The 13,521-nt window shown below is 40.8% G+C and overlaps 1 protein-coding gene across 2 annotated transcripts in view; it reads left to right on the top strand.

Moving 5' to 3' along the window:
- Nucleotides 1–13,521, top strand: part of dync1i1a (dynein cytoplasmic 1 intermediate chain 1a) — a 71,357-nt gene that overhangs the window by 25,250 nt on the left and 32,586 nt on the right. For both annotated transcript variants that reach the window (XM_066673834.1, XM_066673833.1), the window contains 4 exons: nucleotides 7,216–7,308; nucleotides 10,933–11,095; nucleotides 12,079–12,178; nucleotides 12,390–12,515. In XM_066673834.1, coding sequence (XP_066529931.1) covers nucleotides 7,216–7,308; nucleotides 10,933–11,095; nucleotides 12,079–12,178; nucleotides 12,390–12,515 — 482 coding nt within the window. The remainder of the gene's footprint in view (nucleotides 1–7,215; nucleotides 7,309–10,932; nucleotides 11,096–12,078; nucleotides 12,179–12,389; nucleotides 12,516–13,521) is intronic.

Genomic DNA, 13,521 nt, shown 5'->3' with positions numbered 1-13,521 from the left:
AACACATTAGACCTGAATCGAGCACACAAACAGACTGAAGAGCTAGCAAATAGCAAGGAAACATCTTCTGGATTTTATAAGTGTTTTTTGATTACAGTCATGAACTTCACCTTTAAAGAAGCAAGATTTATATTAAACTTAACAGGTCTTAGAGGACCAGCAACATGGGGGGTGGGGGTGTGTGACCTGTTGTTTTTTTTAAAGCATGTATTCTGTGCAGATGCTGCTCAGGTGTTGATGAGACCCTGTATCAGTGTGAAAGCTATAGCTAAGTGGTTGGAGGGCTAGACAATGTTTGTGTCATACATGGGGTGGCGTGCCAGCGCCACATTAGAGACTTCTTTCATGTCCTCATCTATGCTGCCTCCTCCTCTGCACTCTGCCTCTGTTGTGGTCTGCAGGCTTCTTGACACCCAGCTTTTGAGGCATGTGGGTGTGTGGGTGTGTGTGTGTGTGTGTATTTGTGTATGTCTGTCTGTATGAGTTGCCTCACAAAGCAGAGGCAAAAACTGTGTGTAAATAGATGTGTGTGTTCATATGGTGTATAGCCGGGGTCTCCGCTCTCTTTTGCCATCTCTCACGCCCCCACATGGAAATCCCCTTTGGGCCTCATTTTTGTCTGTATTGACGGGCCTGGTGAGGAACAACAGCAACACCCCACACTTCACCCTGCACCTTAGAGGGAAAACTCCCCACTTGTCAGATGGCGGGGAATTTTTTGATTGTGTAATGAGCTCCATATCACAAATAGGATGCCTGGAGCAGCACAGCTTGGCCCAATAAACGGCTGGATGAAAGATCAGTTCGCATCCTCCTGCCGTTTAATGGATGGGATCTCGTCCTGTGCCCATATTTTTTTTTTCTCCATGCATGCCGTTTCACACCGTACTTTTTGTTTTTTCTAAAGACGTTTGCCATCAGCCTCTATCTGTCAGTGAGAGGACAGGCGCTGGCCCAGGCTCTGGCCCTGCTGCTGGATGCCCTCCAACTCACACAGACAAACCTCAAGTTTAATATTTCCACCATCGCGAGCTCCCCTTCCACCTCTGTTTAACGGGAAATTTGAAGGGCAAACTCTTTGATCTCCCGGTACCAGTCCAAACATTCTTTCACGTCATTGCTGCGGCGTTCAATTTAACTTCTAGTTTGACGGAACTAAGGCCCTGCAGCCATCCGTTCCTCAGCACCCACCGCAGACGCCTGTTTGTATTAACCAGCTCCACATGCGTAGCTACTGTGCACTGGAACACGTAGCGTAATCTCTGAGATCATGATATGATTGCTGCGGGGATTATTTCCTCACCCTTCATGATGAAGTATATTTGCACCTCAACTGGCAATGCCTAGGCTAAGCTAGTGATCACCAACAGTGAAAACAACTCACATACACACATGATCCCTGTATTGTTTTTAAACCGCAACCATCTACAGTAGGCTATGCTGCTGCCACGGTTTATTTATAATACAAACAGCTAATCCTTTAAATGCTGAGGATTATCCTTAGTAATTTATAGTTGTTTCACAGAAACAAACCTCAAGATTTATTACTGAAAAATAAACTCATACTGCCTTGTGCATTTATAGCATTGGCTTGCTTATTTAGTGATGTTGAGCGTTGAGTTCTGGGGCATCCCGTCCAATCTTCTACAAACAACAGAAACTTTTAATTTGATTTGTAAGTGTTACACTATTTTATTTAATTCCTTTTCTCAGTAACACATTCTGGAAAGCTGCACACCTTTTCAGATCCATGTGTATTTTATCGGATGTGAAAAAATAGAGGAGCTAGATTTTCTTTTTTTTTAGACGCTACAACTTTCAACATTTATTCTGCATATTTGACATTAACGTTCACCTTAATTATGTGGATTGTCCTATTTTTCTTTAGAAATATGTTTATTCTTCCTGACCTGTTCTTACTGGCTGCAGAGATACTGTATTTGAATGGCAAAATAAGAATATCATTTTTATGTTAAAGAGCGCTGTCTTGTTTCAGCATATGAACTGTATGCCGTGAGCTAAACTCCATTGCTTCAGATCTCTGTCCAGCAAGGGCTGAGTGTAGTTGCCGTGGCAAACAGCATGACACGGGGAGGATTCGAATTGACTGGAGCAGCGTGAGGAAGCTGAGGGAAGATTGAATGGCTGCGAGAAGCGGAAGATGTCATTACACTTCCTCGTAGGCCCAGAGTTTCATCAAACTGGCAGGCAGGGAGGATAGAGCTTAATACGCTGCCCCACAGAGCTGGCTGGTATTACACGGCAGGTGGAAGGAAAAGTATCTCGTGACTGGGATTAAATGGCCACTGGATAGAGTAGAGGGACTACGTTAAATCTGCCCCTTCTCATTTCTCCTTCACTTTTCTAGCCCTGAAGGCTTTGGCTAATACCCGGGCACCCTGATGGGTCTTTAGTTCACCCGAGTCTTAAATAGCACTGAGATCAACTCCTTTTAAATAGAACGCTTATGGTATTATGATTTTATTTAATTTACTGCTTGTCTGAGAGGTTTCCTGTTGAATTGAGCGTGTGCAGTTCACCCCTCTGAATGTCAAGCAAACAGAGAGTGTTGATGTTTTGCAGAGGCTGATCTGGGGTCATGAAAATATGCGTGGCTGTAAGGTTGGACAGGAAGCCACAGGGACCCGCGGGCTCATGACATGCCTCTCTTGCCTTGTTTGCTAACCTATGGTCTCTCAACCACGGTCATGAATCAAGGCTGTCTCGCTTTGTCCCAGTCTCTGTGGTCAGGCTGACCACCTCACGCTGAGCAGCCTCTCAGTTTTCCCTCGTCCCTCCTGGAGCACATCATCCTTTCCCAAACCTGGTCAAATCAGGTCAAGTACGGCCTCATTGAAAAAAAAAAAAAAAAAACGTTGTGTGTTGAAAGTACTGTGCTCAGATGTGTACATCACTCCTGTGTGAATAAAACACATGTATATCTACTCTGCAAATAAATACAAACTGTAAATTAATATTATAGAGGATGTGTTCACTTTCATTTAGAAAATCATTCAATGTTTAATTGACCAGGATTGTTCAAATTTTGCATACGCCTGATGTTTATGCTTCTGGATATTATGCGCACATCTGAAGCAAATAAATGAATTGTTTTACTTCTTTTTACAAATCCAAACCTTAACCTTTCTCAGCTGACCCCAGCCTTGCAGTGTGCAGCTCCCCTCTTCCTCTGTAGTGCCCTGCACCCTGCCTCGTGTGATTTCTGCGTTATTTCTGTCAGGCCCTGGAGGGACAGCCACACAGACTGGGAATGGAGAGATTGAGTCGCAGTGCTTATGCAAAGAGCATCACCTCAGAGCCCAGCAGGAGTACAGGAGAAAAACAGATGGAGAGAGAGAGAGAGAGAGAGAGAGAGTTGGAGTGGTGGTATGGTGTGGTGTGGTCTGGGCTGGCTGGCTGGCTGCCTGTCTGGGTCTGAGAACTCTTTGGTTCCCCGCTGCTCTCTGGCTTGCAGGCTCAGTCACATTCAGCAGCTAAACCGCACTCGCTCTGGTCCAGACCTCGCTCACGCTCACGTCACTGATCAACATTCACTCACAACCTCTTCACAAGAACAGCCTCTGATACTGGCATTTGTTCAGATTATGCTCTAATGCCTATTGTATACTGTCTGTCTAATGATGAAGCATATCTTGCTTTTCAAAACGTGCTTAAATAAGCATGTTTTTGCTGATCTCTGTTTATTTTTGACAGTGTTGGAGTCCCGCTCCTCTTATGTGAGGAGTTTGGTGTGTTCTCCCCGTGTCCGTGTGGGTTTCCTCCCATTGTCCAAAAACACACGGTGGGAGGTGGATTAGCGACTCAAAAGTATTCATAGGTGTGAGTGAATGCGTGATGCCCTGTGAAGGACTGGTGCCTCCAGGGTGTATTCCTGCCTTGCGCCCAGTGATTCCAGGTAGGCTCTGGACCCACCGCGACCCTGAACTGGAAAGGCGGTTACGGACAATGAATAAATGTTGGCTTGTACAAACAAACAAAAAAAGTGAAAGCAGTTTATACCATTGGGAAGAGCGAGGTGTCTGTTAACGAATGTACCAAATATGAAGTTATCTTGATGTATTTTAAACTATCAAACACACTATGATTAATTAAATACAGGAATAAAAGAGAAGACATTTGATGCATGCCTCTAAAGCAGGGATATCACTGGTATTCATACATCACAGTATTCATACATTAGATGAATACTGATGGAAAGCGGTTTATAATAACCAGTGTTTTAAAGGGTTTTTTTCAAGCGATTGTTAGAAAAATTCTGAAACTTTAACAAGTGATTTAACTCTTAGCAGTTGAATGAATCAGTCATTTTTAAGGGTGTAACAATATATTGTAATGATGTGAAAATACATCATGACAATGCATTGTGGAGAAAGGATATTCTATTCATTATAAAAATGCACCTGCATAATTCGAAGTACGTATTGTGAATAAAATTATGCACTGTGTATAGTTATACAATCCTAGTGATTATTTTGGTCTGTGTACAGAAGAAAGATGAGCATATAAATACTATTATTGCATGAGATAAGGCCATAATTTCACAGAATAATAATGAACATCAAAGGACGGTAGAGCTTCAGTTTAAAGATACATTCTTGCAGCACTGAAATCACTGAGTGAGGCCAAAGGCGCTGTGCTCCATCTCAGCTGGTGTGAACATTAACACACTGGTGTTGAGTATGTGAGTCGTGTTGCGATGGGATCACTTCCTCCTGTGAACTGGGCGGCCACTGTCAGGCTGACCCCTGCCTGTTAACCCCTGGCACCATGAGGTCAACAAGAAAACAATCCCACAGAGCCCCGTGTGTGTGTTAGCGTGCGGCTGCTCGTGTGTTCTCATCTGCAGGTGTCTGATGGGTGTTAAGCTTCTCAGAGGCCCTTTGCCATGTGCGGGCGTGGGTCAGGGTCGGGGTGGTGGGAGGAGGGGGTTGGGTTAGGAACACATACCCGGAATGGAGGCCAGAAGCAGGTGCCTGTGGGAGAGCAGCATCAGGCTAGTTCTTTGACTGGGGTGACTGGGTTAATTGAGGGGTAAGTCCTCAAGGCCTGGGGGCCTGGCATAGCTGAGGAGGGGGGTCAGAAGAGAGCAGAGAGAGAGGCACGCCACTCAGAAGGTCTGCTTCCTGTAGGGTGTCTGTATCTGTAGTATTTCCCTCCCAGCGGACATCTTGATTTACTCACGTACACACATACAAGCATGCGCATGACACACAAGTGGAGCACACATGTCGCCCAGAACCTGGGAGATTTTTAAAGCACCGTGTTGTTTGTCTTTGGCTCATGCTTGTGAAAACGCAGCTGTGCAAATCCTTGTCCAACCCTGGCGAGAAAACAAGAAGCCATGTTGATTCAAAACAAGTCCAGTCTGCAGCTATAATGGACTGCAGTTGGAGTAGTGGGAAATCTGTCTGTCTGTGGGCACGAAGCACACAGGGCTCCAGAGTTCTGAGATCCAGGTCGGAAGTTTGGAAGATTTAAAATCAGGAAATGGCAGGCAGAAGCAGAAAAGTTTCGGTACCAAGACTACTCAGTCACCTACGTTCTTAGGTTGGACACATATAGACTCTAAAGTTTTAAAACCAAAGATGGCATAATGGCTGAAATCCATGCTATTAAAAACAAAGAAATTAAATAAAAAAAAAAGGAGTTTCCTTTACACAAAGTTAGCTTTGAAAATATCCAAGAAGTTTTAAATCCATTATTATTTTGGATTCTGAGGATTTACTTGTATAAATGTGGCTAGTTGCTGCACAAATATGTAAGGAACACATGTACTACCGGATAACATGATATGGTTACAATGCAAATGTATGCGTTTATGAGGACACATTCAGTCTTTGCAGTTGATTTCTTAGATCTTATGGAACTGGCTTATAACTCACTTTGTCACTCACTCATTAATGCTTAGCAGGCTGTAGATTTTCCACAAGAGGGCCATGTTTGAAAAAGGTTTAGCAACTCTTAGAACAGTGCATTGTATTAGTAATTCATGAAGTGCTCGCATTTAGATACAAAATGAACTCACTCACTCACATTTTCCAAATGCCCCCCAGGGAGCACTGTTTAATGCTTTGAATCAATGACATGTGCTTCTTTTTAAAGTAAAAGTAAAAAAATGTCAAATTTCAAAAGCAAACATTGTCCTTAAATGTTTAAAGTTCAATTTTGCCATGCTGATGTGTTTTATGTGCAAACTCATTTCCAGAAAAGCTGGGACTTGTTTATAACCATGGACTTCCTGGAAAAACATCTTGACCGCAGCATGTGTCTTTCTAAAAATCCAATGTTCGCCTTTACATCACTGGAAATTGGGTGATTGCCCATGCATATCACCCATGCTGTGGTAATTAATTCACCTCCATACTATGAGAGATGTTGGCTTTTGCACATATCGCTGATAACAGTCTGGATAGTCCTATTTGTCATTAGCACCTAAAACATAAATTTACGTGCATGGGCTCCTCTGACCACAGCACATTTTTTATTGTGTTTTAGAGCCTGAGCTAGTGTCCAAATTCATTAGCATTTTCACCTACAATACAATGTTACTAAAAGAATATGGTGAAATATTTTGAAATCTTGCTTCAAACAAAAATTAGTTTTTGGACTCTTGGACAATACTTTCACAAAGTCTGGCACAAAGTGGTGAATCACAAGCCATCTTTGCTTACAAAGTGTGAACCTTTGGTGGAAGCTTGTTTTGTACCCCTCTTCATGGTACCCTTGCCCGCTATTGATTCACCTGTATGAATTACCACTATCTGATAATTGTATTTTGCCACTGTCCCAACTTTTGGAGTGTGTCTGAGGCCAATTCAATATTTGTTTCTGTTTATAATATAACATTCAGTTGTTCATTGAAAATACTGCATATCTTTCCTGTGCTTTTTCAGTTAAATAAACCTCAGGAAGATGAACACATTACACTTACAAATTGTCCCAACATTTCTGGAAATTGGGTTTGTATTTTTCTGCATTTCTTGGTACAGAAATGGTGCTATTATTATTATTTTCAGAACAATAGACATCTAAAATGTAGATGCTAGTTACTCCCTGTCTTTGGGTCATCTGCAGCTGATGTGTTATCCATTAGTGAGAGTGCAGGCAGGACTGGAGCTCAGGCTGTGTCACTGCAGGGGGGCAGAGAGGCTGTTTTGGCAACGCCAGTGAATATGACCTTTTTTCTCATTACAGAAGAAGAAGAGGAGGATGAAGATAATACAGAACCCAAAGCAGGCCTAGAATCTGACAGTAAGGAGGATGAAGAAGGCAAGGACACAAAGGAAGGTAAAATGGAGTGTGTATGTTTTAGCCCAAGTGCCCACCTGATATAAGTTTAGCCTCTTTGATTTTATACTGAGCATTTCTCCAGTTTATAGCTTGTGGTGGAAAATTCTATTTAAAACAATAGACCTGACAATGTCCAGCTTATTTTTATGGTTAAATATGTAAAAAAAAAATATTTTTTACTTATCATGAGAATAAGCCAACAGCATAGAGTATTTTTCACAGAAAACAACACAGAAGCCTCAACAACTAAATGCATTATTAATTTTTTACTGTATATAGTATGTCTATACTATTTCTTTTTTTAGCTGCTGTTCATTTTGGGAAACGGCCAAAGGCAACATTCTTTTGTTACTTTTCTCACATAGAAATGAGTAGAGCTTGGGACAAATTTGTTTTTTTTTTAGTGTCCAGAGTCTATATAACTGTAATGTGATATGAGTTGGTATATGTTCACACATATTACACTTTTCCCCAATAACTTTTACTGTATAATATAACTCAAGAATAATATAATTTTTTATTTTTTTAAAGATAAAGGAAAACCAGAAGCTCTAATCTTAACAGATTTAAAAAAATCTCTAAGAAAAGCACAACTGCATCTTAATTAGACATAATTGCTTTCCAATTACGAACCATTACAGTAAGTGCTCATTGGTCTGCTGAAACCTTAAGTAAAGGTGCAAGAATGAAAACTAAAAGAGTTAAGGTCATAAGCATGATTTAACAAATAGGCAAAATAAAAGAGGTTGCATCTCTTCTCGAAACTGAACAAGAGCACATTTCACAATTATGAGACAATTATGAGGCTTGTTAGGAATGCCACAGGTAGACCAATAGTCTAAACTTTCTCAGGCTGAACATAAATTTGCACTTCTCTACCATATTAAGAGCTCTGCATAAAAGAGACCTGTACTGGAAGGAGCCATTCATAAATTAACAATTGCGTGAGTGACCCAACTTAGATTAAGACACTTGGTGAAAATAACCTGATCCTGAAAACCTAATCACTGCATCTTTTTTTCTGTGTGTTCCTAATGACTTTGACAGCATCAAGCAAGGATCTAGGGGTGTTGAGACACGCGTATAACTATTTTTGCATTATTTATATATAAGTGTATAAAATGGATGGATGTTTAATTGTATGTTATACTTTCAGCATTTGAAACACATCTGTGTTCTCTCCACAGCAGGTTGGGGCAGTTTGAAAATGTGTGTCACCACGTTGTCTACAGGATCCAAAGTTCTGACAATGATGATATAAAACGCTAAAATTTATTATCTCATCCAAGTACTAAATAAAACAGAAACAAATGGCAATTGCTTTTTTAATTATTCTTTGTACCCTAAACTTGAGTTGCAGTATGATCCTTCAATACTCAGCTTTTACCACTCGAATTCAAGAATCTTACACAAATTTAGAATAAGTATGAAATGTGTTCAAGTGTCCTACATGAGAAATTATAACAGTATGAGACTTTGAAAACTTAAACACTTTATGTTGTGGCTCCAGAGTGGTGCACATCCTAAGCCTTGGCCCTATCCCTCCCTGACCCCACCTGTGGCCTGTATTTCAACAGAGCACAATTAACAGTTTAACCACAAATTTAACTAAAGCAGGCGTCTCTTCACCAACTTAAAAAAATCTGACAGTTAGTGTTCTCCAATCACGATAAGCTATAATAACGCTGTGTTAATGGCAGTTCCAGACTAAGTAGTAACTGGCTTTACATGTCTTGACAGAATCATGTAAAGAGATTGGAAGACTAGCCGATGAAATTGACAACTACAAAACTTTTGAGTAGAAGAAACAAAACCCCTCTTAAATGATTGTAATCAGGATCACACACTGCTTACTTTGTGTAATGGTCTGCCCCTGCTTTGACTTGTTTTAACCCTGTCTGTATGCTTTGGTTTTGTTTTGGTTCCTTGCACTGCCCTTGCTCCTCCCTTGCCCCGCCTTGGTCATGTGATGCACCTGGGAGTGGTCAGTCTCCAGTCTGACTAATAGTTCCCAGGTGTTCTTGCTCTGTTCAGTGTAGAAATAAATACCCTCAGTCCAGTATTGAGCCATGCATTGTATTGAATGTTTTTGTGTTGTTTATGTAACGAATCTTGGGTCGTTTGTTATATTTAAGTATGACTGCTCTTCTGCTCCTTGTAGTTTTTGCTTTTTAGTGTAGTCTTCAGTTTCTTGGTCCTGTCTAGTCAGTAGTTTCTTAGTCACTGTTGCTCCTTGTTGAGTTCCCATCATGGACTTCATAAATAAAGCTAACTAGCTTGTGTCCTGTCTCCTGGCATTCATTCCTGTTATGCACTGTTTAACTTTTAATATTTCTTAATCAAGTAATAATTAAGTACACACCAAGGATGTATGTTTCATTTGCCAGTAATTTTGGGCGTAAATTTGGAAAAATTTTCAACATGTTTGTTTACAATATTTTGTCCAGTTGTCTTCCTCAAGATTTAATCAGTCACAAGGCATTCTCAATACAACACATGTATCCTCATTTATTTAAGAATTGTCTATGTGTGTGTTCAGGACTCTTTTTTTTTATAGATTCCTAGTTTTATAATGATTCAAAACTTGTGAAACCGCACAGGACTGGCTTATTCCAAACACTTTGTACTTTAACCTGCAAAACAGTGATTCCAGGTTTGATGATTCCACACTACTGAGCACTGGGTGTAAGACATGGCAGCTTTAGGAGGCTGAGTGTCTGTAAGAAGAGAAACCTCTCAGTCACCCAACAGACTCGCTGGAGCGCTGCGTGGCTGCTCGCGTGTGACTCCCACTGCCATATCAGATACCAATCTTCCCGGGCCAGGGGTCCCGCTTATCAGCTCCACGGCATGGTGGGTCAGGCTCGATTCAAAATTAATGTCACTTGACCCCGGCGAGTGGACTTCAAAGAGTGCGGAGAGTGCATTCTTTGTGCGAGTGTACAGAGTAAATAAGTGTAGGGAGAGGGCAGGGAGAGTCCTTGTCCAGCCCAGGCCTAGAAAGCACACGGACGCTTTGACTCGGCCAGGACTTTGATCAGGCCTTTGTCTTCCTTATGAGTCGTCAAAAAAAAAAAAAAAGGTCCATGCGAATCAAGTGATCAAAGAGAGGGGCCCCTAATAGTCTGGGAGAAAATGGAGGAACCTCCAGCAACATCAAAAAAGGAGGAAAAAAGTGACCGGTCATTATTACATGGAGGAAAAAAGACCAGGGCCTTTATGTGTTTGCTGATTTATTTATTTGTTTATTCACTTATTTGTGGGTGTTTGTTTACCGTCTTTGTAGTTGTTTTTCTTTCGTGTCTCATCTCTGTAATTGTGGTAATTGCACTTGTGCTGCTGAAGAGTCAGTGTTGAGTGACTTGTTTGGATCTAGGCTCTACTCTCTCTGGGTAATCTGATTTTTGTGTATTGGCTGTTCTTTCCAATTGTCTGCTGCTTTGACGGCTGTGGTTTGCATCCGTTTATATTTTTGTTATTTCAGAACAGTAGGTAGCTGCAAACACCATAACCCAAATCTGTGCCCCATTCATATGTGTGAGTGTGTGTGTATATTGTCTCTCGTGTTTATTTACATTGTGGCTTCGTATATTTTTGCATGTGTACATTTGTGTGTGTTAGGCCACCCGAGGGAGCTGACGGAGGAGGAGAAGCAGCAGGTCCTGCACTCGGAGGAGTTTGTAATCTTTTTTGACCGCAGTATTCGTGTGATGGAGAGAGCGCTCGCTGAGGACTCCAACATATTCTTTGACTACAGCGGCCGAGACCTCGAGGATAAAGAGGGGTGAGGGCCTGTGTGCACGTGTGTGTTGCAAGCTGGCATAATTTTGTGTGTGTGTGTGTGTGTGTGTGTGTGTGTGTGTGTGAGTGTGTGTATATGGTTTGGTTCATAGAAAAAGTATCTTATTTAGTGAGTTTTATTGTGAAAAGAGAAAGTGAAAGGATTTATTATTGTGATAAATATAGAAAATGTAGTATTTGGTTAGTGACATTTTACACATAGGTACATATACATGTTAGTTTACAAAAATTGATTTCTATATTTTTATTTACTTAATGTAAGTGTGAAGACTCGCTCTGAAAGAGCAGTTATCTAACAAGTTCAAGTCATCTTGATATTCGCTCAAATATTCTCTGTTTAATCTTAAATTAAAAAAAGTGTTTTGATAATAATTTTGTACATGGACATCAACTTCACTCTTTGTATTTGTTTCAGGAACACATTCCATTTGCACTGAATAATTTATACCGATTAAATGTTCAAACTCTGTGTTGCATAGCCATGATACATATGGGATTTATCAATCATACACTATGTCCTGACATTGTTTAAAAGTGTGTCTGTGTGTGTGTTTGTGTGTGTGTGTGTGTGTGTGTGTGTGTGTGTGACTCATAAGTTTGGACCCTAGTGTGGTGTTCCTTTGTTCTTCAAAGAAATGCACTTAAACCATCTCATTCATTCACAGCCTCTTATTCAGGGTGATTATTCCAAACATACATTCTCTGAAAATGGGTCTGTATGCAGCATACCACATTGCACAATGAATGTTAAGAGCACTTCTAACACCAGGTTATTATGCGGTATCCCCTTGCCTGAATTTTTTTTTGTTATGTTTCATAGTGGAATAGTGTAGATTATCATTACCAGTTTAGTTGTTTATTAAGATGCAAAACCTTGAAACCTTTTTAATATAATTACTTTTGACCTGTCTCTCCCCATCTCTCTTTCTATCTCTCTGTCTATCTCTCTCTCTTTCTCTGTTTTAGAGACCTACAAGGGGGGTCAAGCCTGTCCTTCAGTCGTCTGTTCTATGATGAACGCTGGTCTAAGCATCGGGTCATCACCTGTCTGGACTGGTCCCCTCAGGTAGACATCTCTCCCTCTGAACTTTCCTACACGTCAACACTTCTTCATTTAATAAGGGAATCCTCTCTTAGTTCTGCTTATTTGACACACACCCCTGCTCCTTTTATGGTATTTTTATGCATCTTTACCATTTTCCCCCCTCCTGTCCCCTCATGTCCATGTCCTTTTGCTGTAATTCCCTCTTCCATTCTGTCACTCTCTTCCTCTTCAGTACCCAGAGCTGCTGGTGGCCTCTTACAACAACAACGAGGATGCCCCTCATGAGCCAGATGGTGTGGCCTTGGTGTGGAACATGAAATTCAAGAAGACCACGCCTGAGTACATCTACCACTGTCAGGTGAAATTAGCACTTTTACTGCACTAATATGTTGTTCTGGTACAATGTGGATTGCTGAATCAACAGAGCTGTCAAGGGACAGTGTGGCAATAAAGTGTGTCTGAAGTACAGCTGTCAATTTAATTTTAGGATAATTGTCTTTTTTTATACATCCATTTAAATACAAGTTTACTCTTAAGTTCTTAACACTCTTTGCACCAATCAGAAATGAAATATAAGTCTAAATGTAGTACTTCTCAGTAAGTATGTTTTCTAATTTCTTTTATTTACATTTATTTGTCTCAGTTCAAATGAATGCACCCAATTCACATTCTTTTAATAGCAATTTAAATATATATGTGAAAGTGTATGATTAGTCATGGGAAAAAGATGTGTATCCTCTTCCAAAAACAAGACGATGCACGCAGTAATGTCATCAAATTGCAATAGAGTATCCTCATCTACTTAAAACCATTGAAAGTTCAGTGGAAATCTTCTGCTTGTTTCAGCGAGGTGCAAGTATCCTGTGATTTCACTATATGCAGTAATAACAAGGCTTACTAGACACTGAAGTGAGATATAATGGGTGAAATTGCTGCTTTAAATGACGACACTCATTTGAAAAATGTCAAGAAAGATGATGTTTAACTAAAACAGCTCCCTGTGTTAGGAGAGGGAGGCTGAATGTGCTATTCATTCCGGAACATGTCCGCTTCAGTCAGAACGTATTAAAATTTAGTGTAAAAAGTATATGGGGTTGGTTTTGAGGCTAATTATAAAAGACTGCAGGCATGGTGAGGTAAAGACGAGCGAGTAAGCAAGTCTGCAGGCGACAGCCTGGTGTGAGTCTCCTCCACTCCCACGAGAGCCAGATATTATAGAGACGTTTCTGTAATAAAAAGATGTGGCCTACCACTTCCTAATCCAGCTGGCCACATATGTTTGCCCACCCACATGGACCGCCATTGCATGTGCTGTTCCATTTCCTATGCTTAATGCGTCTCTCTCACAGACACACACAAACACA

This window comes from Hoplias malabaricus, chromosome 6, assembly GCF_029633855.1.
Source record: "Hoplias malabaricus isolate fHopMal1 chromosome 6, fHopMal1.hap1, whole genome shotgun sequence".
NCBI lineage: Eukaryota > Metazoa > Chordata > Actinopteri > Characiformes > Erythrinidae > Hoplias > Hoplias malabaricus.
The sequence above is the reverse complement of the archived record's forward strand: the minus strand, read 5'-3'. Positions and strand labels throughout refer to the sequence as shown.